The 25,699-nt window shown below is 35.0% G+C and overlaps 4 protein-coding genes across 5 annotated transcripts; all 4 read left to right on the forward strand.

The window, feature by feature from the left end:
- The first annotated feature begins 494 nt into the window (after positions 1 to 494).
- On the forward strand, positions 495 to 2,892 carry LOC122590128 (putative glutamine amidotransferase GAT1_2.1). The gene is made up of 4 exons (XM_043762464.1): positions 495 to 585; positions 1,416 to 2,146; positions 2,218 to 2,424; positions 2,538 to 2,892. The coding sequence occupies exons 1-4, from the start codon at positions 495 to 497 to the stop codon at positions 2,802 to 2,804; spliced, it is 1,296 nt and encodes a 431-aa protein (XP_043618399.1). The 3' UTR covers positions 2,805 to 2,892.
- Positions 2,893 to 4,581: 1,689 nt separating this feature from the next.
- Positions 4,582 to 5,385, forward strand: LOC122588179 (LEAF RUST 10 DISEASE-RESISTANCE LOCUS RECEPTOR-LIKE PROTEIN KINASE-like 1.3). Its single transcript, XM_043760307.1, has one exon. It carries the CDS (start codon positions 4,582 to 4,584, stop codon positions 5,383 to 5,385), a length of 804 nt encoding a protein of 267 aa, XP_043616242.1.
- Positions 5,386 to 6,704: 1,319 nt separating this feature from the next.
- On the forward strand, positions 6,705 to 9,373 carry LOC122588181 (LEAF RUST 10 DISEASE-RESISTANCE LOCUS RECEPTOR-LIKE PROTEIN KINASE-like 1.4). The gene is made up of 3 exons (XM_043760308.1): positions 6,705 to 7,473; positions 7,846 to 8,205; positions 8,291 to 9,373. The coding sequence occupies exons 1-3, from the start codon at positions 6,705 to 6,707 to the stop codon at positions 9,235 to 9,237; spliced, it is 2,076 nt and encodes a 691-aa protein (XP_043616243.1). The 3' UTR covers positions 9,238 to 9,373.
- A 1,343-nt stretch (positions 9,374 to 10,716) lies between these two features.
- Positions 10,717 to 19,679, forward strand: LOC122587054 (LEAF RUST 10 DISEASE-RESISTANCE LOCUS RECEPTOR-LIKE PROTEIN KINASE-like 1.4). 2 transcript variants are annotated; one of them, XM_043759125.1, is made up of 4 exons: positions 10,717 to 11,489; positions 17,944 to 17,973; positions 18,078 to 18,410; positions 18,513 to 19,679. In XM_043759125.1, exons 1-4 carry the CDS (start codon positions 10,745 to 10,747, stop codon positions 19,451 to 19,453), a joined length of 2,049 nt encoding a protein of 682 aa, XP_043615060.1. In that variant the 5' UTR covers positions 10,717 to 10,744; the 3' UTR covers positions 19,454 to 19,679. The 2 variants fall into 2 exon arrangements, with proteins under 2 accessions (XP_043615060.1, XP_043615059.1); XM_043759124.1 differs by lacking the exon at positions 10,717 to 11,489 and adding an exon at positions 16,006 to 16,928.
- Positions 19,680 to 25,699: the final 6,020 nt, after the last annotated feature.

Below are 25,699 nucleotides of genomic sequence, written 5' to 3' on the forward strand. Positions count from 1 at the left end.
TATTTCGTGAATACTATGTTTTATATTATTTTACTTAATTATTTATAAATATTATTGCAATAATAACAAACATATTTTGACAATTTAAAACCGATAGTCAGATGAAACCATCTTCAAACTACCATCACTTTTGGATGGATGTACTAACGATGATACTTATAAATTTTATGTATATTACAACTTTAATTGTTTTTTTTACAAAAAAAATCCAACTACATTTCTAGAAAGATATTAATTATGTAATTAAATTAAGTAAGATATATAGTTAACATAGTAAGATATTAATTACTTAATTAAATTAAGATTTCTTAATGAATGTTTTATTTAAAAGGGATTTCAAAATGAAATAAAGTGAAAGTTATGCAATAAAACACGTGTCCAAACATCCATGTAGAAAATGTATACACATAGCTGGCTGCAGCTATATAGGCATCCGTATAGTAGTTATTTCATATTATTATTTGTGTGACACCGCCATTGCCATCCCCGTCCCCATGACAAACACCGATCTCGCTACCATCTTACCTCGCGTTCTTATCGTATCCAGACGTACCCTTCGCAAGAACAAATTCGTTGATTTCGTTGGTACGCATATATACGTTTATATATTCATGAAATTTATATTAAATATTTACCCTATAGGCTACTTAATTAATTCAATGAATCAATGTTAGTAGTGTTTATTTTGTGTACGTATTTGCAGATTATTTAATTATTCTGTGACCTAGAAGCAGGTTAATGCCTATGTGATATATTATCATTACATCTGCTTACGTGGCAGTCTTTACAGGTGCCACGTCATTGTCTTTGCCTATGTGGCATCTATATTTGTGGCCACATTAACATTTTTGCCTACATGGCATTTTAGAATGACGTCCATGTCAAAATCGGAATTTGTTATGTATTTCCAAGTGAATACCTGACACTGTCAAAAATCGCTATTTCATGATTCATGATACATTTTTTGCCGATTTTGATTTGTAGTTTCGTTACTGGCCGGATTGATTTGAAGTTATATTAATGATTATTTATACGTTTGGATGCAACATTGCTATTAGATGGTAAAAGGCAATTATATTTTTAAGGACATGCTTTGGGGGCGATGAGACAAATTACGGATTAGTCCTTCTACCTTAGGCATTATTTTTGATTTATAATATAAAAGCGAAAATCAAGTGTTCAAATCTCATCCATGTCCATTTACCCATATTGTTACGCAATTTACCTTTTCTCATTATTGGAAGTGAGATTGTGTATGGTTTGGACACCCATTACACGTTGGTGCAATGATTTGTACATACAACTATACAATTATACAACAGGAAAACAAATGTCAATATAAGTTCAAAAGTTCATATCTACCCTTCTCAAAAGATAACAGTAACATGTTGAGGCAATCAACACTTTGTTGTCAGGTGAATATCATCTAGATCTCATAGTTAGTTATGGAGCTGTTCCGGTGATTGTGCCTCGAGTAACTGGAGTCCACATGTTGTTGGAAAGTTTTGAACCGATTCATGGCGTTCTTTTATGTGAAGGGGAAGACATTGACCCGTCACTTTATGAAGCTGAAACAACGCTTCTATCACCTGAAGAATTGGAAGAAATCCGACTGTTACATGCTAGCGATACAGCCATAGATAAAGAAAAGGACATTATAGAATTATCGCTAGCTAAGCTCTGTCTAGAAAGAAACATACCTTACTTGGGAATATGTAGGGGTTCACAGGTTCTAAATGTAGCATGTGGTGGTACCCTTTACCAAGATATCGAGATAGAAATAACTAAAAACTCAACACAAAAGAAGAAAGTGGTTCATATCGATTATGAGAATTACGATGGGCACAGACACGTCGTTGAGATTGTGGAGAACACACCTTTGCATCACTGGTTTAAGGACTCTCTTGAAGAAGAGAGGATGGAGATTAATGTTAATAGCTATCACCATCAAGGGGTTAAAAGGTTAGCGCAACGGTTCAAGCCCATGGCGTTTGCATTAGATGGGCTGATTGAAGGGTTCTATGATCCTGATTCTTATAACCCCGAAGAGGGTAAGTTTATAATGGGGTTGCAGTTCCATCCTGAGCGAATGAGGAAGTTGGATTCGGATGAATTTGAATATCCTGGATGCCCTGCTGCCTACAAGGTGAACAGAGTTGTCACATTTGATGAATTTTAATCGGTTGGGTATTGATTGGTTTTGGTTACATTCTGCAGGAGTTTGTGAAAGCTGTGGTGGCATATCAGAAGAAGATCAATGCCACAAACGAAGTACCAAATTCAGTAAAGCTTGATAACGAGTTGGAGAAAAGAAGAAAGGTTATTATACATAGCTTTTCACTTGCAAGAAACATATATGCAAAGGGCGTTATTTTTAATCAATCGAAGGAATCTGATCTTGAACCAGGAGCAGAATTTCTTGAGGTATGAAATAAACCACCATCATAAATTCATACCTTTTTAATATGACATTGCAGTATTGCACGATTTAAACGTATCTAAATTATGAGGTTTAACTATTTTGTAATTGGTTGCAGTCAAATACAGCATTGAGTATGCAACAAGAGAAGCGGTTGAAACAGATGGGAGCAACAGTAAGGAATGCATCTTCATATTTCAAGAGAATGAAGCAGAATGAAGAAAGGGAGAAACTCGCAAGAGTTGTAATGGGGAAAATGACAGTAGAGCAATTATCTGATCTAGCTCTGTTCTATCACATGATGGGGAAGATATGCTCAGAAGTGTTGGACAAGAAGCTTCAAAATGCTGTCAGTAATGATCTTTCTGATTCAGATTCTTTATAGTGTTGTTACTTTGCATGCTATTTTTGTTTCTTAAAATTTCCAAAATATAGTTCTTGAGTTGGTTGCCTGTTTTGTAAAGTCTCATATGGAATCTAATGAATTCAGAGTGAAGCTTGTCTTTTCCTTGAGAAGTTTTAAACTCTAAACTAAAGGTTACAAAGTACAAGCCCATGTTGTCTTACACTGTCTTTTCATATTAATTAGGGTTTAGTATCCCGGAGTGTAAGTAACTTTGCAACTTTTTCTATTGTAAGTATCAAAATTTTTGTATAGTATATGTAAGTATTTCGCTAAATTGAACATTTAATGTAAAATTTTTACGTTGACCAATCAAAACCTTCTACGTGGACAGCTCATATGGTTGCCACGTATACATTTTTACATTAAACGTTCAATTTAGCGAGATGCTTACATATATTGTTCAAAATTTTTGATACATACACACAATAGAAAAAGTTGCAAAGTTACTTACGCTCCAGGATACTTAACCCAATTAGGGTTTAATTAATACTCCGTATGTATTTTTATAGTAAATACTTTGGGAGTTTGGGTGGACATGGAAACCGATCGGAAACGGTCATGAAGATACCATGGCTAGGCAGTTTACATTTGAGTCAAAGACTCTTCCCATGAGTAACCCGAACAAGGAAAGCTCCTTCGTTTATCCGTTTATATATGTGTATATATGATATATGATATGATAGTGGATCAAGATTGTGCCAGTAATGGACTTACTAGTTGGGCTACATCATGAAAGGGGCTTTAGAAGTAATAATACATATCATATTTGCTACTTTACAAGATTTATAAAGAACATTTTTTCCTCCCATATAAGTTAGACAAATTAAGGTTCTCTGGCCTCTAATCACCATAGTTGTTAGACTCGTACAAGTCACGAGTCGACTTGTAAGAGTCGGGCCAAAACAAAGTGAAAACGAGGTGACTTGGTAGATGACTCGAAAAAGGTTATGAGTTCTGACTTGTAGGCTGACTCGTGATTTTTGGAGTGGCTCATGATCAGTAATCACCAAGATAATTACTCTACTATAGTACATTACTTTTAGGCTTGTGGCTATTTAGCATTCTTATGTGCAGTACAAAAGCTAGCATGGGTTCTTAAAGAAATCTTGTGAAGTATGAAGAATAGTAAAAAATAACTAAATATTGAAGGTAGGTATACCAGACCAGTGGAATTTCCACATAATATCCCAGTTGCTACCAGCCACCACTAGTTAATGATCCTAAGACTTTTTCCATCTTCATAGACCAAGTCATATGGATAGTGTAAGTTATCTCATCATCTTAATATTAATTGGTAAACACACGAGGTTTTTCTTGTTCAGGTTATTACGATTTGGGTTGCATCTGAAAAATCCTAAACTAACTTAGAAAGCTGACTCGGGTATCCTACTGCGAGGGGCCGGGTTAGCCCTTAGTGTATTTGAAAATATCAGTGGCAAGACTTGCAGAAACTAATACTCCTAAACTCACTAAGCATTGATTGATTCAAAGACTACTTGAAATTGACATGAAAACGATCAAAGCTAACCTACTTGAAGTTGACATAAAAACGACCAAAGCTAATCTATCAAAGTCAACTTTATCTTATCTTAATTTATCCAATAATCAAACATCTTAATCCAATGAAACAATCACTAAGCAATTGTTATAATCTCGTAGTAGGTGATTGAGTGATTAGTTAAGCAACACTGACTCAAGAAACTAGTCAAGAATTCACTCATTTCTACGATATCGCCATACCTTGTCTAAATTCTCAATGATTTCCAAGCATTTGACCATAAGTTTATCCATTTTGATTGTAACTGTAATTGTAGAAGGCTTAAACAACAACCAAACCTTCTATGGCACCTGCAATCGTTCATTCAGTTGTGGAGATATCTCAGGCTTTGGATACCCTTTTCGGCGAGGCCAAGATCCTGTATATTGTGGTTATCCTGGTTTTGAACTAAACTGTGAGGAACAGAGTCCACCTACCATCAATATTATGAACCTTACTTACCATGTTCTGGAAATTGATCCAGCGGGCCAGATTCTGAAGATTGTTCGAGAAGATATGACCGATCTAGCCTGTTCACAGAATCCAGTCAACACTACTGTTGATTACAATCTTTTTAGTTACACCTCAAACTATAAGAACATCAGTTTACTCTATGGATGCTCAAGTTCTTACAAAATGCCTATTATTGGCATAATTTCTTGTGTAAATAATGGAGGTAGTCCTGTTGTTCTAGTGCCTGGGGTACAGTCCCCTGAGAGTTGCAAATCTAGTATCGTAGTGCCATTCCCAGTTGAGTTCGCAGAGTTCATGGAACCAACTGAACTAGGTCTTGTTCTCCAGAAGGGGTTCGAGGTCAAATGGAAGGTGGGATCCGGGCCTTGCAATGCTTGCACACAGTCAGGTGGCGACTGCCTGTACAATAATGATACACTTCTAACCACATGTGCATGCCGTGAATCGCCACTTTTGGCCGATAGCTGCTCTACGACTCGTGTCAGTTCACCATCAGGTATGCAACTTTTAAAATGTGTCAGTTCTTGGTATTTTCCAGTAGCCATATAGTCATTCATATATGCAATATGTCCAAAATACCAAAAAGCCAGCAAATTTATCATACTAAATGAATTTTTCCTTTTAAATGTTATCTTTTCACCACTATAAGTTTTTAACTTGTGTAATCATCAAACCTACTGAAACTTTATAACATCTGTAATAATTTTATTTATTTAGGATTAAATTAGAATAGATCACCCTTACCTTAATTAATTAATGATCTAAATCTCAAAATACTTATATTAATTATTGTAGTAGTTCTTTCCATGTTACATTATACAAATAGTAGTTGTTGGTTCGTGTTAAGTAAATATAAATATATTAATAATTAAAAAAATACCAACTAAAAGCGTCCGCGAAGTAATTTAGACCACCTTTTATAATTTTAATTTTTTTTAATGTCACAAGTGAATTTGCGTTTGATAAGGGCGTTGATCAACTTACTTTATTTTTAAGAAACATAATAAAAAATAATATTCAATAACGTGAAACAATAATTTTAACAGTTTGATTTAACTTTTATAAATGTATTCACAATAGAAACATGTTATCATTAAAAAAGAACTAAATACTTGATGAACAAGCTTAACCGAACCTACACTATATTCTATAGGGGATGCTTGAAATCAACTGGTTACTGATGTTTTGATAAATGTAGAAATTATATCAACTTTAATTATTTAAGGTCCAATATCCAAATTTGGGAAAATACTTGATACGAGAATATTGATTAACTACACGAATTCAGTCTAACAATCTTCGAAGTGGCTTATAAATCAAAGTTTCTTGATATGTTCACATGGGATACTCAAGCATTCGTGTAGATGTTGGAGTAGGATAGTTTGTCGTTAAAAATAACGCATTCAAGCTTTGAAGTCTCGACACATGGTATCGCTTTCTAACTTAGTACGATTTCTGAAAGTACACATAAGCTACTACATTTTGATCCTTCCTTCGTTGTCATACTTTTTACTAGCAATTGAATATGTCAAAAAACCAACTTTGAAACTCATAAAGTTCTAATCGAGCGTTCAACCATGAGCTCTAACTTTTGAATCTATAACTTTTAAGAAAGCACATGATTTTGTTTTTGCTTTCCAGTTTTCTCATGTTTCTTACAATCTCATCTTCATTTATTAGTAAAAAAACAGAACACATGGAAAAAGTTAGCACATAAAAAACCAAAAAGTTGTTCAACATGTTGTTTAACCATACTGGGCCCTCTTATTGACCTACTAATATTTCGGATTTTTCCCGTTATTTTCAAATCTTCCATGCCACTTTTTATCCAATTAAAATGCCATTTCACTTCTACTATCTCTTCCAAAATGCCTTCGCCGTCTTTCTTCTGCGTCGCCTTCCTCTTTCTTCTCCTCCTCCCCCACTCCACCGTATCCCTTACCGGGCCCACCTTTGCCTCCTTTCCGGGCTGTGATGGCATTTTCTCGTGTGGAAACATACATAATCTTAGCTACCCTTTCACGGGTGGTGACCGCCCTAATCACTGTGGCCCACCTGAGTTCCGTCTCACTTGTCCTCAAAACGACTACCCTGAGATTAATATTGAGTCAGTTACTTACAAGGTTCTTGAATCCAATTTGACCCGAAAAAGTTTAGTTTTAGCTAGATTGGATTTATGGAATACTACATGTCCTAGTACTTTTGTCAACTCAACTCTTGACTCGAGCATTTTTGATGCTAGTGGGGCCGAGAATGTTGATTTGACGATATTCTTTGGATGTAATTCGTCACCTATGGCCATGATTCAGCCACAGAATAGATTCTATTGTGATGTTGGTGGTGTGGATCTTACGGATTCATATTTTCTGATTGGGGAAGTTCCTATTGATCCAATATTGAAAATGATACATTGTGCCAATGGAGTAAGGATTCCGTTGTTAAAAACTGTCGGTGCGGAGCTCAATCGGAGCTTGTTGACTCTTGCGGAAGCATTGACTAGGGGTTTTGAGGTCATTTTCAAAGATCCTTTTGAAGAGGAATGTTCGAAGTGTGACAGGTCGGGCGGGCAATGTGGTTTCGATGTTGCTACAGGAAAATCAATTTGCATTTGCAATAGTAGTATATGCATTCCACCAGGTGTACAAACATTTTGTTATTTTTTCTTTTCTGAAGACTAGTCTTTCACTCTTTCACACATTTACACAATTGTGAACAGTGGAAATTGAACCTAAAACCCTTAAGGGTCACCTTAAATACTGCTGGGCCAAAAGTCATATGGTAACCAACCTATATTAGTCAAAACAAACCGTAATAGGTGCTCAGAACATTAATTGTATTTGCAAAGTAGGATAGTCCAGTATGAGTTATTAAGCTAACATTTTCTCGAAATTCTGTGTATTTGCAGACATTCCAAGTAGTTCAAAGAAGGTGTCTTTGAGTATAAGTAAGCATTTCGTTCTATTATATATCACCAAATATACCGAAGGTTTCTTTAATCATTGCTTCAAGGAACTAAGTTTTTACATTTCCTTTTATCTTATACTCTAGTCCTTCCAACCATTGGAGCGATTATGGTTGCTGTTGGCATCGGAATGGGAATCTTTGTTTGCCGACACCGAAAGAAAAGACACATGATAAAAGTAGCGGCCGCTCAATCTAATGTTTCTAGCAAAGGAGTAACTAGTGAAGCTCAATCTAATTTCACTTCAAGCACTTATTCGGATCCTTCATTAAAAGTTAATAAAGAGTATGGAAAATGCTCCTACTTTGGAGCTCAGGTTTTCACCTATGAGGAACTAGAGGTAGCTACCGATAACTTTAATGATTCACGAGAACTTGGTGATGGTGGTTATGGAACCGTGTACCATGGTAATACTAAATATATATATTTTACAAAATTCATAGCACTTAGCGCGTATTAGGCTTTGGTTTAACTCTATGGTTTTCTGTACAGGTAAGCTTCTTGATGGCCGAGAAGTTGCTGTCAAGCGTTTATATGATAACAATTTCAAGCGGGTTGAACAGTTCATGAACGAAATCGAGATTTTGACAAGATTAAGTCATAAAAACCTAGTGAAATTATATGGCTGCACATCAAAACGAAGTAGAGAATTACTACTCGTTTATGAGTACATTCCCAATGGTACGGTAGCTGATCATCTTCATGGAAAACTAGCCAACTCAAACTCAAAATCATGCTTGTTTACATGGTCAGTTCGGCTCAAAATAGCTATAGAAACAGCCGAGGCACTAACCTATCTCCATGAGTCAGACATCATTCACCGAGATGTGAAAACCAATAACATTCTATTAGATGAGAGTTTTTCTGTCAAAGTTGCTGACTTTGGGTTGTCAAGATTGTTTCCAAACAATTGCACACATGTATCCACCGCCCCACAAGGGACACCTGGATACGTTGATCCTGAATACTACCTATGCTATCAGTTGACAGATAAGAGTGACGTTTATAGTTTTGGGGTGGTCTTGGCTGAGCTCATTTCATCTTTACAAGCCGTTGATACAAATAGAGATAGGCTCGATATAAATTTGGCTGCAATGGCAATCAACAAGATCACAACCCACATGTTGGATGAGTTAGTGGATAAGAGTATTGGGTTTGAGACAAATGGTACTGTCAGGAGGATGATCACCTTGGTGGCAGAGCTGGCTTTCCGGTGTCTGCAAGAAAAGGCGGATATGAGGCCAACAATGAAAGAAGTGTTGGAAATTTTAAGAGGGATTCAGAATGCTGAGATGAATGCTCAGAAACCAGAAGTGCTTGATATTCTGGTGGATGACGGAGTGCTGTTCAAGGATCATTGCACTGAACCATCATCTCCAGATTACGGGGTTACTAACACATTGTATGGAAGATCTATGCCAAATTCTTCGGATGGTTGATCAGACTCTTGTGTCTATATTCGGCTTTTATCTTTTAAGTTGGTTCTATATTGTGTCTTCGTGAAAATATCTTAAAAGGGTAATATGTAGATAACAAAGTTTTCATACTACCACAATTGTACTTTTTTTTTTTCTTTCTTTTAGGATGTAACATTACATGTGAAGTTTGTTCTTTGATTTTATATACTTAAAAGAGAGCCCTTTTAAAGGATACAATGATGCATAAATCATATGTTTGAGTTCACTTTTCTTTTGGTTCCCTTTTCTAAGGTGGTTTCGTCTTATATTGACCTATTTACTTCGTAGCAATTGTCATCATTTGAGAACACGACTGTCAATGGTAAACAAAAAATAAAAGCGAAAAAAGGAGCAGAAAACTTATCGAAATTAAGTATGGTGAGTAGCGGCTTCAAAGCGAAATCACATGCCATGGCTATTATTGTGTAATCGATCTGAATGTCCATTGCCATGGTTAACAGATCATAACCTTTAAACATATACACTCTGGCCTCTGCTGAAGATTTGAGAATGGCAGGATTGATCATACCTTAGCACATTTATGTGTTTATATTTTGTAACTGTATTTAAAACCAAAAGCTCGTGTGTGAATCTGTGTAATCTAGTATGTATTTATGTACTTAATCTATCCAATCTGATCCACAAAATACGGATTTGAAGGAGACTGGATTAAATCAATAATTTAATAAAAAAATAGACTAGTTCAAAAATCCTGTAAAGATTAAAGAATGTGCCAAAATTTAATCTTATGGCCATTCTGCATTTCTGCCTACTTGAGAGAAACTGAGAAAGTCAGAAAATTGTAAGAAATGGGCCAAATATGATGTATAGGCCCATACTACAGTAAGCCCTCAAAAAGCAGGCTAACTTTACTTTCTATGTAGATAGATCTGAACAGGAAGATTGGTCTAACCCAGTGGAGGGTAGATTGGGTGGTTTTTGTGTTTGGGCCCAATAGCCTACTTCATAAAACTACAGATTTTTTTTTTCTTTTTTGGGTAAAATCCGTTGTAAGGATTTGTAGCAAAATTATATGGAATCCGATTTCACTTTCTTGATGAAAGCTCGAATTCGAGAGCTTGAATCAGTCAAAAATATCCTGGAAAACGCGCTTTATGAGCAAAGATTGGCGAATCTGAGATTAATTTACTCAAATTCGAATAAAGATCAAGCTTGTTTACTGCTCTAAGCAAGCTTACACAAACAAGGGGTACTAAAGTCTAAAGTCAGTCAATGACAATGAGCTAGTTTGACAGATCAAAAGCTTACAAGAAATTATCAAAGTAAAACTCTAAAGTCAACTTTTTACTACATTAATTCTAAAAATAATAACCATGATCCCCATTAAATAATTATTAGTCAGCTTTACATATGTGGTAGTAGTTGGTTGAGTGATTCCTTAAGCATGGTGACTTAAAACAATAACCACTCCTTTCAACACTCTATTGACACTTTCAAATTCCACAAGCACACATTTTCCATATTCTCCATGAATTCCAAATGTTTGCTACTAAATTTACTCATTTTGATCTTAATCCAAGCACATTTGAGCTATTCAGATGGATTGTACAACACTTGCAACGGTTCGTTTAGTTGTGGGACAATCTCTGGCTTTGAATACCCTTTCCGTCGCAACCAGGATCCCCCACATTGTGGGTACCCTGGTTTCGAGATAAACTGTGATGAACGCAATCCTCCTACAATTGATATCATGAACATTACGTACCAAATTCTAAGCATCGATCCAGCATCCCAGGTTCTGAGGGTTATTCGTGAAGATATGGTTGGCTCAATATGTCCACAAAATCTTGTCAACACTACCATTGACCCAAACCTTTTCAACTACACCTCAAGCTATATGGAAAACAGTTTCCTATTTGGATGCCCGGTTTCTTTTGATATATTTGGAATCATCGGTCAAATTCCATGTGGTACTAATGGGATTAGTCCAGTTTTTCTAGTGCCCGGGGTACAAGGCCCCGGGTTCTGTCAAACTAGTGTAGTAATTCCATTCCCAGTTGTGTTCAACACAACTGCGTTGGTTCAGCTTTTACGAGAAGGGTTTGAACTCATGTGGAAGTTGGCGCCTAGGCCTTGCATAGACTGCACCCAGTCTGGTGGCCAATGCGTATACGATATGAATATTCTTGGGACCACTTGTGCCTGTCCAGAACCACCACTTTTAGCCAATAGTTGCTTGTCAGGAGCTACAAAAGTGCCACCACCATCATCAGGTACACCATAATACTCCAAACTTCAGTACTATCTATATATGGTATTATACGATTTTAAACCACCACAACTTTGTTTTGGTATGTCGCAACTTATCTAGTAATGATTTGATATAACAGGGTCAAATACGACTGATTAGTTAACTGCTTTTTGATTTAGTATGCACGATTAAGTCGTCTAGTAATCGAATACAATCGTTGTCTATGCTGACGTTAGGCAACACTATACTTATTTGACCCAAAATACAAGAAATAATATCAATCTCGATATAAAATACATCATTGTTTAAGTATAGACAAGCAAGGTCTGCCAAGTCAACATAATCATCCAGAGCTTAAATCGACTACAAACCAAAAGACCTCGTTAAAAGAGGATTCGTGGGCTGTCGGGCTGAGAAGCTTGTTGGGTCATTGAGGGGTACCATTCTCTATTATTTTAATCCTTTATCAACAAAAGAAACATAGTACAATGCTAACAAACTAATGGATTTTCCTCTCTAATTAATACTACTACAACAACAACAATACTCAATCAGGATAAGTATAGAGGAGGACAATACTCAATCTCGTCAAACACAGGATAAGTATAGAGGAGGTGAGTTGATCATAATTCATACTTGAGTGTATTTTCGGTATATGATTATATATAATCATTGTGATGCCAATTACACCTCTCTAATCATTTTGAATGAAATCAACAAATGAACTTTGCCATATTCACACACAATTAATTGGAACCATAATGTCGAAAATAAGTGATTTTTTTTTAGCTATAACCTAAAAAAAAAAAAACAAAAAAACTTTCCTTTTCCTAATTATTTAAATATAAAAAATTGTTTTATACTTTCAACTTTTTAAGTACTTTTTTTTCCCGAACATTTAGTCGTTATGTGGCATTAGAAAAACCTCACCGTATAATGGTGAAACCTTATACGTGCCCTAGCTAGACAATGAGATGTTGACCATGTGCCTTTACAAGTATTCGGAGAAAAACCTCCAAACTTGCTATCCTTAAAGATTGAACTTAAGATCTTGGGTAAAATAGTTTGTATCTATTGGTCATCAATTTTTGGATTGATCATATCCTAATTAGTCGGCGTCTATTCCTCGAATTCTTAATCTTGTCATGTTTATTTTAAATTTTTTTTACTTGTTTTACTTTTGGTATGGTACGACAAAACGATCATGTCCAAAACAAGTGTCTTCATATACCAGACTTTATTCCGTCTTTAAAAAGTTCTTCATTTTGTCATAAAACATGTCTAAAAACTTAAGATATACTATAATGCAATACATTTGTTATTTCTGTGATCCATCATTAACTTCAATTCTCATCGTGCCCAAAATGGATAAATCGGCTCGTTCATACTTCATTCTTTCCGTTCTCCTGATTCTAATCGAAATTCCATCAACTCTATGCAAAACTGATCCTCGTCACACGGATTGTGGCAAAGAGATAGTGTGTGGAAGTAGCCTTAAATACATTAAGTACCCATTTTGGGGCGTGAACCGCCCTAGTTACTGTGGCAAACTAGGTTACGAGGTAGATTGTGTCAACGGGATCCCAGTGATACAAATTAAGTCACTAAAGTATAAAGTCATCGATATTGACATCTACGGACAAACCATCATGCTTGCAAGAATGGATTACCAGGGCAATGTATGTCCAACGTCACTTGTAAGCACAACTATTGATTTTACGTTTTTTAATTACACTTCTGGCACCCAAAACGCGACTTTAGGTTATGGTTGCCCTGTTTATAGTCCTACTGATGCTGTTTTGGAGTATAATTGTACCATAAACAATACGAGGACCAATGTGGTTTACAATCCGAAAATTGGTCAATGTAACCAAAGCATTTTAATTCCGGTTTATGATGATGTGGCGGGAGAACTTGACCGTGGTCAGATAAGCCTAGGCGGTGGGCTAGAGAAAGGTTTTGCGTTAAAGTGGTATGTAGAGAGTCAGCAATGCAAAGATTGTAGAAAATCAGGCGGTACGTGTGGGACTAATAATAATATCGATGATAGTAGTTTCGTTTGCTACTGCTATGATGGTCCGTCACTGGGTGTTTGTTCGAAACGGCCAGGTATCTCATTTGCTTGCTTAATTTTCTTTTCTCTTTTCTCCCCCTTAATTTTTAGTTCTATAGAAAAATGACAATGTTTACAAGTAACCATTGTCAAGTCACGAATCATAGAAAGTCTTTCCGTATTCATTTGGTAGGTACCCAAAAAGTCTAAACTGGTGCGGAAATTTCCTTAACTTGGTCATGTACGTCAAACATTAAACCACCAGTCAACATACATACAATAACATTAGAAGTTTCCGTCTTGAACAACTTCATGATGTAAGACACATTTCCTAGACTTATAAAAAAGTTATTTGCCGACAAATATAGTTATTTATGCTATTGTTAAAAGTTAAAACGTCTAAATTTTCAATTTATTTAGTTGTTGAAAAGTTGACAGCAAAATATTATCAGTTGTTGAAAACTCGACTTAGTCAAATACTCAAATTACTCAATTTTTTTTTATAAAACTAATGTACCTTAAAAGTGTCGCTTTATCCACCACAATTAATTTAGATTTTTAAATTATATATATACTAAAAACCTATGTAAATGTACAAGTACTTTATGCGTGAAATGTACAAGCTTTTAAAGCACAAACTAATTTTAACCAAATCTTGTTTTAACCCTCTAAATTTAAACCAAATTTCGTTTTAACCCCTTAAAATTTCTATTTTTTAAGTTTTACCCCACATTAAAGTTTTTGCTTTCATTTTCGTGACACTAAACTTTTAAATTCTCATGTTTTCATCAAACAACTTTCACACAGTTACGGTTTTACTTTAAACATTTGGTCTTTGATTATTTTCATTTGTTTTTTTATACGTATAGCATTTTCATTATACAATAACTTTTATTATTTTACAATAACTTTTTATTGACATTAAACTTTTGGGTTCTCAGGTTTTCATCATACAATTTGTACACAGTTATGGTTTTACTTGTAAAGATTTGGTTTTTGATTATTTTCTTCTGTTTTTATACATATATATAACGTTTTTAATATATAATAATTTTCATCATGATTACATCTTACATTCATGAAACATTTAAAGCATTAATATATTTATTATTGGTGTTCTTATACGACTTATTATTCATTTACAATATTTTTAATGTTATTGCTAGATGATTAGTTGTAATTTTTAAAGTTTGGGTTCAAATATTTGACATAAATTTGCCAAAATTTTATTGTATATCCTTCGCTTCATCGGGGTTTTCTCACTCAACTCACTCATACGCTTGCCAAAAACGTACACCAAATAAAATCATATAATTATAGTTAAATATAAAATGATAACCTTAATTGGAGCACAAATATAATACAAATAATAATATGTCATAAAATCATATAATTATAGTATATGTATAATATGACCACGTCAGATAACACCAAAATAAATAAATAATTCATCTATCTAATTATAACTTGTGAGGTCGGCTTTTGAATTATTCAAGTTAAGGCGTCGATCTTTTTACTACTATGCTTCTTCAATTATTAAATTCCAAATACCCCTGCGCATGTGTGTTGTGTGGGTTCATTCTATGCTTATTATTAAACCCAAATATTGAACGCGTTAGGCCAAACAAACCAGTTAAATGGTATATAAACCTGTTAAGCCAAACTACTATTCTTTTTTTTTCTTCTAAATATTATACTTACAAATAATTTACTTGTATCAATTATACTCGGGTTATTTATAGTTCTTTAAACTTTTATGATTGATTATTGTTTTATGGTTATGTTTGACACAAGTTTTTCAAAAGCTTTTCAGGAGCTTTAACTTTTATTTTAAACTAAAATCCTCTAAAATGTTAAAAGTTTTGTTTGGATGCAATTAACTTTAACTTTTATTTCAAAAAAAGCTCCAAAATAATGAAACGCTACTTGAAGTAGCGTTTCAGGAGCTTTAATTTTTCGAAGAAGCTTTTAATCTTTAAAATCTACATAAATACCTCATGAAGTTGTAGCTACACCTTTAAAAAATACCTCTTTACAATCTACTATACAAAACACTTTTAAAAAATAAAAGTTACTCCTACAACTTATAGCTTCAACTAAAAGCTACAGCTTACAGCTCAAATTAAAAGCTTACTAGCTACAGTTACTTTTGCTAAATATACCCAGGATTATTTATTACTATAAATTATATATACTAAAGATGTCAGCAACATTGTCGCAACCTGATCGATCCTAAAGTCTAAACTATAAACATTACTCATTCTGACAACTTAACCGGCCCGTCGCCTAAAAGGCTGAACGATACAAATTAATATCCCATAAAGACGCTTCTAAAAGTCTCTAAATTCCAACATCAACTAATTATATGCGCTAGTCAAATCGATCGGAAGCTTCTATTTTATTAATAATTTGGAAATATTATTTTAGCCCTTAGATGATAAAAATTGACAACTAAATAAATCAAAACACTTATTGTTCTCTCCTTTCATGTCTCCCAATTCAATATTTTTATAATTCCTTCCTAGTTATTCATTCATTCATTTATCCATCTTTCAAATAATCTATCTAGCTAGATCAACTACGTACAATATATAATGAAACCACATCACCACCCTAGCCACACCGCCCTCTTCGCCATAACCGTGATCATCCTAGCTTCTATGCTACGATTTCAATCCGTCTGGTGCCAGGCGGATGCTCAGCCATACGAAGATTGTGACAAGGAGATCGAGTGTGGAAATGTGAAACTTGAGTACCCGTTTTGGGGGTTAGACCGCCCTGCTCATTGTGGTCACCTCGGTTTCCAAGTAACTTGCCAATCTGATGTGCCCATACTCGTTCACCAATCAGTAAACTATCGTGTCCTTAACGCAGATAGCACCACAAAAAGGGTCACAGTCGCTAGAAATGATTTATGGGACACCTTATGCCCTCAATACCTATACAACACCACCTACGACACAAGTCTCTTCAACGAGAATAATTTTCGTCAAGAGAACGTGTCTCTTTTCTACGGATGCAATACTAGATTACCCGGTCCATCTGAGACGGGTTTTAGATTTCCTTGTATTGTTAATCAAACCGAAAGTGAGAATTATTTCATCAAAACTAGCTCCATTATCCCTGCCTTGCTCGATATGTTGGTTCAATGTAACAGTTCCATCACCGTACCTGTCAACGAATCTTCGGCTGACAGATTAGGATTAGGCACTGCTACAACGGATGATTTGAAGGAGGCTTTGAAGGCTGGTTTCAATCTAGGGTGGACAGCAAATAACAACGAGTGTGATCAGTGTCTTCAAACTCAGGGTCGATGTGGGTCAAACGTGACTTCCCCCGAGTTGTTTGCTTGCCACTGTTCTAGTGGGTCTTTTTCGCGAACTTGTAATAATCGGAGCGCAAGTGAAGGTAAATGATTTTTCTAACTCTAGTTGTATTCATTCAACGCGTTCTTCCAATTCTATCGATCAGAAATATAATTGTAGTTAATTGGCTACCTTAGTTATTCAGACTCATAACCCATTTAAATCGATATCAAGAGTTACTTATTTAATCTTCATTTTAATCTTAATAAACTATAAAAAAGAAAGAAAGAAAAAAAGCAATAAATCCTCTACTATTCAAAAAATAATAATATACAAATTACAATTCAACATCTCTGTCTATATATAATACTTAAGTTAAATGGTCGCTTAACGTCACATAATCTAACAGTTAAATTGAAATAGACACGGAGTATATTTAAAAATAATACTCGTAGTACATTAATCACAAAAAAATTATTATTATTATTATCATCATTATTATTATTATAATAAAAGAATCTCATTAGACGACATGAAGTAATTCCTGTAATTGGTTAGGTCGACTTTGGAGTTATTCAGCGACGACGTACTTTTTTGACCGAGTATTTATATTTACAAATTTTATTATATGCGCGTGTTTTTGTATTGAGAATCTTTAATTAATGCTTGTTTATTCACAGATTTTAGATTTAGTCCTACACCAATTTTGTTAAGAAACCATGCAATACATAATAATGTTTTTTTTTAAAAAAAAAAAAAAAACAGAGCGAATAAATAGATGACACCCCAAACTTTAATGTGCGCACGCCAGGTTTAAATCTTGGTAATACATAATGTTTTAAAAACCAGTTCTAAAATGAACCATAACTAGTTAGTTGACCGGTTCAACTAATCCTGTTTTTCAAGGAATCGGCAGGATAAAAACAACCCGGTTTTGAGGGCCGAACCGGTTCCCCAAAGCGGCGGTTCGCTTGAATTTAAACCAAAATAATAATAAAAAAAAGAACCAATGATCGTAATTAAGATTCGTAATATGAACTTTGACCAATTGCTTGTATAGTGGTATGGAATGGATTGGATGCTAACTTTCTCTTGAACTCATGTTAATTAAACTGCAGGTAGTTCAAAGAATAACTCTCTAACTATAGGTATGCATTTCACTACTCTGTCATCCACAAGACCAAAATTTTACACTAGTCGTATTGTTAATTTTAAGAAACTTAACCTCTGGCTGTTTATTTTCGAATTTTAGTCCTTCCTATCGTTGGAGTAGTTATCGCTTGCATTGTCCTCGGATGTGGAATCTTAGTTTGCAGACGAAGAAGGAAAAGGCGCGAGATGAAAGAAGCTTCCCCTTCTGCCCAAAACGAGACGAAAGCCATCCTGACTAAGGTTTCGAGTTCTAAGTTCGACTCAAGCATTCCCTCATACCCAACATCCAAAACACTCAAAATATCTACAGAATATACAAAAAGCTCTTATTTTGGAGCCCAAGTTTTTTCTTATGAAGAGCTAGAAGTTGCTACTGACAACTTCAATGATTCACGAGAACTTGGAGATGGTGGTTTCGGAACTGTTTACTACGGTAATTGATCTATTTACTTCTTCTCATCAAATTTTGATGATTTTTAATGCATATAAAGCTTTGGTTTTTACTCTTTGCAAAAAAAAAAAATTCTCCTTTCAGGTAAGCTTCTTGATGGCCGAGAAGTTGCTGTGAAACGTTTATACGAAAACAATTTTAAACGAGTGGAGCAATTCATGAACGAAGTCCAAATCTTGTCAAAGTTAGAACATGAAAATTTGGTGAAGTTATATGGTTGTACCTCAAAACGAAGTAAAGAGCTAGTTCTAGTTTATGAATACATTCCCAATGGGACAGTAGCAGATCATCTTCATGGAAAACTAGCAAACTCAGGCTCAGATTTGTTTTCATGGTCTGTACGGCTCAACATTGCCATAGAAACAGCCGAGGCACTGGCTTATCTTCACAAATCAGACATTATTCACCGAGATGTGAAAACCAATAACATTTTATTAGATAAGAGTTTCAAAGTCAAAGTGGCTGATTTTGGGTTGTCAAGATTGTTCCCAGACAATGCTACACATGTCTCGACCGCCCCACAAGGTACTCCGGGCTATGTTGACCCTGAATACTATCAATGTTATCATTTGACAGATAAGAGTGATGTTTATAGCTTCGGGGTGGTTTTGATTGAACTCATTTCTTCTTTACAAGCCGTTGACACCAATAGACATAGGCATGACATAAACTTGGCTAATATGGCTGTGACCAAGATTCAAAACCATTCGTTAGATGAATTGGTTGACAAGAGTATTGGGTTCGAGACAAACGGTTTGGTGAGGAGGATGACCACCTTGGTGGCAGAGCTGGCTTTCCGGTGCTTGCAACAAGAGAAGGATATGAGGCCGACGATGAAAGAAGTTGTAGAAATTTTAAGAGGGATTCAGGATGATCAGTTGAATGCTCAAAAACCAGAAGTGCTTGATATTGTGGTGGACGATGGCGGCCTGTCAAATGATCATAGCACACAACCATCATCCTCGGATTCTGGGGTTACTAACAAACAAGTAGGCAGCTCTGCACCAAATTCTTCTGATGGCTGATCGAGCTCTCTTGTAGCGTGCTTCATGGACTTATTTCCTATTAGGACATGTACTGTTTTGTGAAATTGTGATACCAGAACACATTAGGAGATCTATAGGGAATGTAAATAGTAAAATTTTAGAGTTACCAGGATCATAATCCTCTGTTTTCAGGACGTTTCTTTGATTGTGGAGTTCATTATTATATGTAATTCATTCATACATATTTTTTTAATACATTTGTAGTTTTTGCTTACTACACCCAGGAATGAGAAATTCAAAATAAACTGAATTTACTAAAGCGAGGTGGCAATACTAATAATATTATCATTCATAAAACTTTCGTCTAATAATTCCAGAATATTATCGTTATCGTATCTAATATAGTAGTAAATGTGCTTTGTGATAATTAATTATGTTTAATGGTTGAGCTTAGTGGTTTGGCTTAGTGACTGAGCTTAGCGGTTGCCTGGTTGGGCTTACTGAGCTTAGTGGTGATTGTGCGCTTGGCTAGAAGAGATATTATCTAACGTCGAATTAATGCTACCTCCATTTCAAAGATTCTAGTTAGTTAATCCGACTAGGTCTTGCTTTTTAATCCGCTTGAACCTATATAAAAAAAATAACAACTACACATTAAGCAACACTAAATTTTGATGTTATATTAGAACATACTGTATTAGGAAATGTAGAGGGAATGTAAATACTAAATAGTAAAATCTTAGAGATACCAGGATCATAATCCTCTGTTTTCAGGATGTATTAAGTGTGGAGTTCATTATTCTGTACAAGGGAAAGTACCGCGCCTTGTGGCGGCGAGATTGTGGGGGTGTTAGGTCATAAATTGTGATAGGTCATATAAGGTAATAGTTCATAGAGTGTGATAGCCAAATTACTTAGTCGTACGGACTCCGCCTCGGATTTAAAAATTCGTCTAAAGTATATCGAATGACATCTTTGATGAAAGAACATCAAATTTTAAGAACACCCATATAATTTTTATAAATTATCGATGTAAGGTGTTTGAGATAAAAGATTTTGAATGATTAGAAAAATAAAATGCTTTATGGAAGAGAGAGAGAAAAAAAATGAATGGTTGAGATTTCTTCTAGTAGTATTATGAATAAGTGACAGGGGTATTTTAGGGTTTTCAATTACTTAAAGTTAAAAAAATAGAGAGAACAAATGTTTTATAATGTAGTAGAGATATGTAATTTATTCATATATATATATATATATGATGGGTTATTTAAGAACCCACAAATAAAAAAGAACTCAAGAACTAATCTGGACCATACATTTCTTTTCTTTTTCTCTCTCTTCAATTAAATAATAAAATTCACCAAAATCATTCAAAATGGTTTATCTCACAAACCGTAAATCGTTAGACGAAACAAAAAGCATGGTAGTCTTAAAGTTTCGTACTCTTTCATTAGGGTGGGGGGAGAGCTTCCCCACTCCTCCCCTCCCCTTCCCGATTTTTCCTCTCCTCCCCTCCCCTCCCCTTTTGCTAGGAGCACCTCGCCACCCCTCCCCACCCTTTTCTATTTAATTTCATTTATATTTATTTTTAAAACTAAAACATTTTATTTAATAATTTAAAACTACTACAATATTAAAAATAAAACAAACAACAAAATAAAACAACAAATCTAAACATCAAACTACAATATTATAACGAAACAACAACACAATACATAAATAAATTAGCGATCGATGCCCGGGATGAATGTGCGATGAATATGGTCAATGAGATCCATCTTAAGATCTTCGTGAACGTTTGAGTCATATATCTCAAAAAGTCGTTCATCCGATGGCTGTGGCGCAACTGGGGGATCCGGAATGTAATCAGGACTTATAGTGTGGTCCTCGTCTTTTAAAATCATGTTGTGAAGAATACAACACGCATACATGATCTTACGGATGGGGGTTTCTTCCATTTGTCGTGCTGGTTCTCTAAGTATTTTCCATTTTTTTTATAATACCAAAAGCTCGCTCCACGTCCTTCCTTGCAGCCTCCTGTGCCTTAGCATATCGAAACCTTTTCTCACCGGTTGGATGGGAAATCGTTTTCACAAACATCGCATATCTTAGGTAGATCCCATCCACGAGATAATACGGGTACCGATATTCGGTTCCATTTACAGTGAAAGGAACCAACGGTGTTGTGCCGTCTTCAAAAGGGTTGAACAAGGGAGATTGGTTCAACACATTAATGTCGTTGTTTGAACCGGCAACACCAAAGTATGCGTGCCAAATCCAACAATCCTGTGATGCAACTGCTTCAAGCGATGTCGTCGGCCCGTGATGGTCACCTCACGTGTACTGGCCACGCCAAGCTACTGGACAATTATCCCAAGCCCAGTGTGTACAATCAAGACTCCCTATAAACACATTTATTAAACTGAAAATATTAACTAAATTATGCAATATATATATACATATATACATTAAGTAAATATATATATATATATATTAAGTAAAGATATACCTAACATGCCGGGGAAACCATGATAAGACGCATGATGATCAAGAATGCGTTGCGTATCAGTACGCGTTGGCCTACGCAAGTATTCATGCCGATATAACTTAATGACTCCGTCACAAAAAGCATTAAGGGTGTCTCGTGACGATCTTTCCGACATATTTAGGTAATCATCTAAACTGTCGGGATTACTACCGTATCCTAACTGGCGAACTGCAGATGTGCATCTCTGTAAAGCTGAAAACCCCCATTTACCACGCGCATCGATCTTTCTTTGAAAAAAAACTAAAATTGCTTTCCAAATCTGAAGCTATCTTCACAAACAACCGTCTACTCATACGAAACCGTTGTCTAAAAAAAGTCCCATTAAATTTCGGTTCCTCGGCAAAGTAATCTCGAAAAAGGCGGTCGTGAGACCACGATCGTCGCGTCTTGTATACGTTCTTGAAGAGGAGGCAGTATCACGGACATCTTTTTGAATCGCATAATGCGCCATTGTGAATAGATTAATATACCGTTCCGTCTCGTCGGATGAACTCGAGTCCGATTGGAAATTTGGGGGTGTTGGGCCGTGATTGTCAAAAAATAAAGGATTGTTGAAGAAAGGGTTCATGATTCCGAAAATATAGATATATATGTGTGTTATTTGTGTGTGTGAATTTTGTGTTGAACAAAGGAAAAAAAAGAAACAGATCGGTGCAAAAGAAAGGGAGAAGAAAGAAAGAAAGAAGAGAGAAAGAAGAAGGAAGGAAGGAAGGAGAGAGACGTTACTTTGTGGGCCCCCTCTTTTTTTCTAACGGTCAAAAACAGCGGCACGAGAACCGGCACCACAGTGCCCAGACGCGTCCCCTCCCCACCGGTACCGGGGGGTCGGAGCGGTGTGCACAGCGGTACCGGCTCCCTCACCTCTCGACTCCGTGCACCCTTAGAGATCCAATTCGATATGCTTTAGACGACTTTTTAATTTTCGTTTTTTTCCCTCTTGTACTTGTGTACCTACACATGTAGGATCATTGTTTTCACATGTAAATTAGTAAATAAACATATGTACACAACAATGAAGGTTAAGGTCGGAGCCCGTCAGTCCATGGGCGGAGCCCGTTAGGTAGATCACCCATCACCGGTCATCCCCTATGACCTATCACCCTCTATGACCTATCACCCTATGACCTATCACACTCTATGACCTATCACCCCCACTAGCTTTGGTTTATGAATATCCTTAAGGGCGAAGCCCGTTTTGAATCATAATTTTTGTTGAACCTACACATGTGTAAGTTCAACCTACACATGTGTAAGTTATGTGTAAGTACCAAAAAGAAAACAAAAATTAAAAAGTCGTCAAAAGTATATCAAATTCGATCTCTAATGAAAGAGGGCGAAATTTTAAGACTACCCATGCTTTTTGTTTCGTCTAACGATTTACGGTTTGTGAGATAAAGCATTTTGAATAATTTGGGTGAATTTTATTAATTAATTGAAGAGAGAAAGAGAGAAAAAATGAGTGGTCTAAAATGGTTCTTGAGTTCTTTTTTTTATGAGTTCTCAAAATAACCCACCCCTATATATATATATATGGTATCTAAGCTTAGGTGTGGAACACTCACATATTGTTTTTTTAATCCATAAAAATCATGGGGGCCATGCATTTATTCATTAAACAAGAAATAATAAAATATTAGTATGTGAGGGGTTCCACACCTAAGCTTAGGTGCCGGATAGCCTTATATTCCTTTTTCCCTATATATATATATATATAGGTGAGATATTTTAAGACTACCTCTTATTTTAGGATCAACTAGGACCATTGATTTTTGTACACCATCATCATCTACTACGATATACAAGACTTTTTTGTAAAAACACTAAGACTTTCCGGTGACGGACCCACCAGAAAATCATGTGTAAGTTAAGTTACACATGTGTAAGTTAACTTACACATGATTTTTCTGTGGGCCCGTCGCTGGAAAGTCTTAGTGTTTTTACAAAAAAGTCTTGTATATCGTAGTAGATGATGATGGTGGTGTGTAAGTTACGAAAATCAATGGTCCTTTTTTGGACTTTTTTTAGTTGGTCTCAAATTATCTTTCCCTATATATATATATATATATACACACACACATTAGTCTTAATGCTCGATGATACTATCTACCAATAAACTAAAACAGGATTGTAGTTTCCTTTAATCGACACGTGACTTTATATTAAAGCGACAAGTGTCTTTTTAATCAAATTCATTAAAAAACCTATTTAATAAATTCCTTATATTAATCACATCTAACCGTATTTATAAATAAATTTTCTATTACTCTTAGATACTAGCGAATTTACTCGGGTTTGATGCATACATTTTAATTAAAATTATAAAACTAAAAAATATGCATGTAATTTTTTATTAAGATATTATAAATCGATACGAAGACAATGAGTTGAATAACACAATAATTTATAAATTAAAGTACCTATTGCAACAATAAAACATACTATATAAAATAACTTTCTTTGTTTGTAATAAAAGATTAAAAACTTTAAATAAGCATTTAGTGATTTTATTAAAAATGTTGTAAATTATTTATAACATCATAATTGAAATAAAGACATTCTAAGTAAAATTGTAGATTTGTCACATCATATTTTTTCTAAAAATAATTTTGAAAGACAATTGTCTTTTATTTATTGTAGAGATAGAGATCTCCGTAATATTGATAGGATACACCTTATCTATTAGTTTCCTAATGTTCTTAAATCTCTTACAAATAATTAAACTTGAAAATCCGTTTGATATTATAAAGGGGTGCCCGCGCAATGCGGCGGTGACAGCAGTGTGGTGATAGTGCCGGCGTCAAATAGTGTAGGTGAATGATGTAAATATAACTGATGTAAAGGGTGATAGTATAAGTATATTAAAACATAAATGATATATATTATAAATATGTAAGAGTGGTAATATAGAAAGTATGAATTTTTAATTCTGAAATTAGAAATCCAAAATGGTTTATAGGTAGTTTTCTAATGCTTTTAGAACTTTTACAAATCCAACGTATATATTATTGCGAATCATTCAGCCATCGCTTATATGTTTACATCCATTACGAGTCATATTACTGGTAAGCTTCTAATACTTTTTCTTGATTATGTATATTACAGGTTTTGTTACCACTGATAAGACATAATGGTTACCGTCAAAGACACCCTAATTATTATTGTTTCGATAGTAGAAAATATTACTCCGGAAACAAATGATCTTTCTATTCAGATCGAAAATTGTCAAGCAGTAGAAATCATATTGTACACTCTGTACATCGTACGGGTATTAGGACTAGTTATATAGTAATAAATAGAGATATGTGACTATTAGATATCTAACTTTGAATAAAAATCCGTAATTAATGAATCAAGAAACTTTTTCTAAATACACCAAAGCGACACATGTCATGCAAGGAATGCACCAAGTGTTGATAAAAATCTTTTTTATATTAAATCTAATGAAAGATTAGTATTTTATTCCAATTAGGTAATTATGAATTAGGAATTTTTTTAAATTATACTAAAAGTGACACATGTCGTGCACGGAATGCGTCAAGTGTCGATCAAAAAATACACAATCCTTTTTTAGTACTAGCACGGTACCCGCGCAATGCGACGATGGTTGTGGCGGCAACAGTGTGGTGTTGGGGCGACTATTGGTGGTGAAAGCGACGTCGAGTGGTGTAGATAATTGATGTAAAGGTAATTAGTGTAAAAGGTTAATGGAGATATTTTGGATAAACGACAAATATTGT

This window comes from Erigeron canadensis, chromosome 2 (assembly GCF_010389155.1).
Source record: "Erigeron canadensis isolate Cc75 chromosome 2, C_canadensis_v1, whole genome shotgun sequence".
NCBI lineage: Eukaryota > Viridiplantae > Streptophyta > Magnoliopsida > Asterales > Asteraceae > Erigeron > Erigeron canadensis.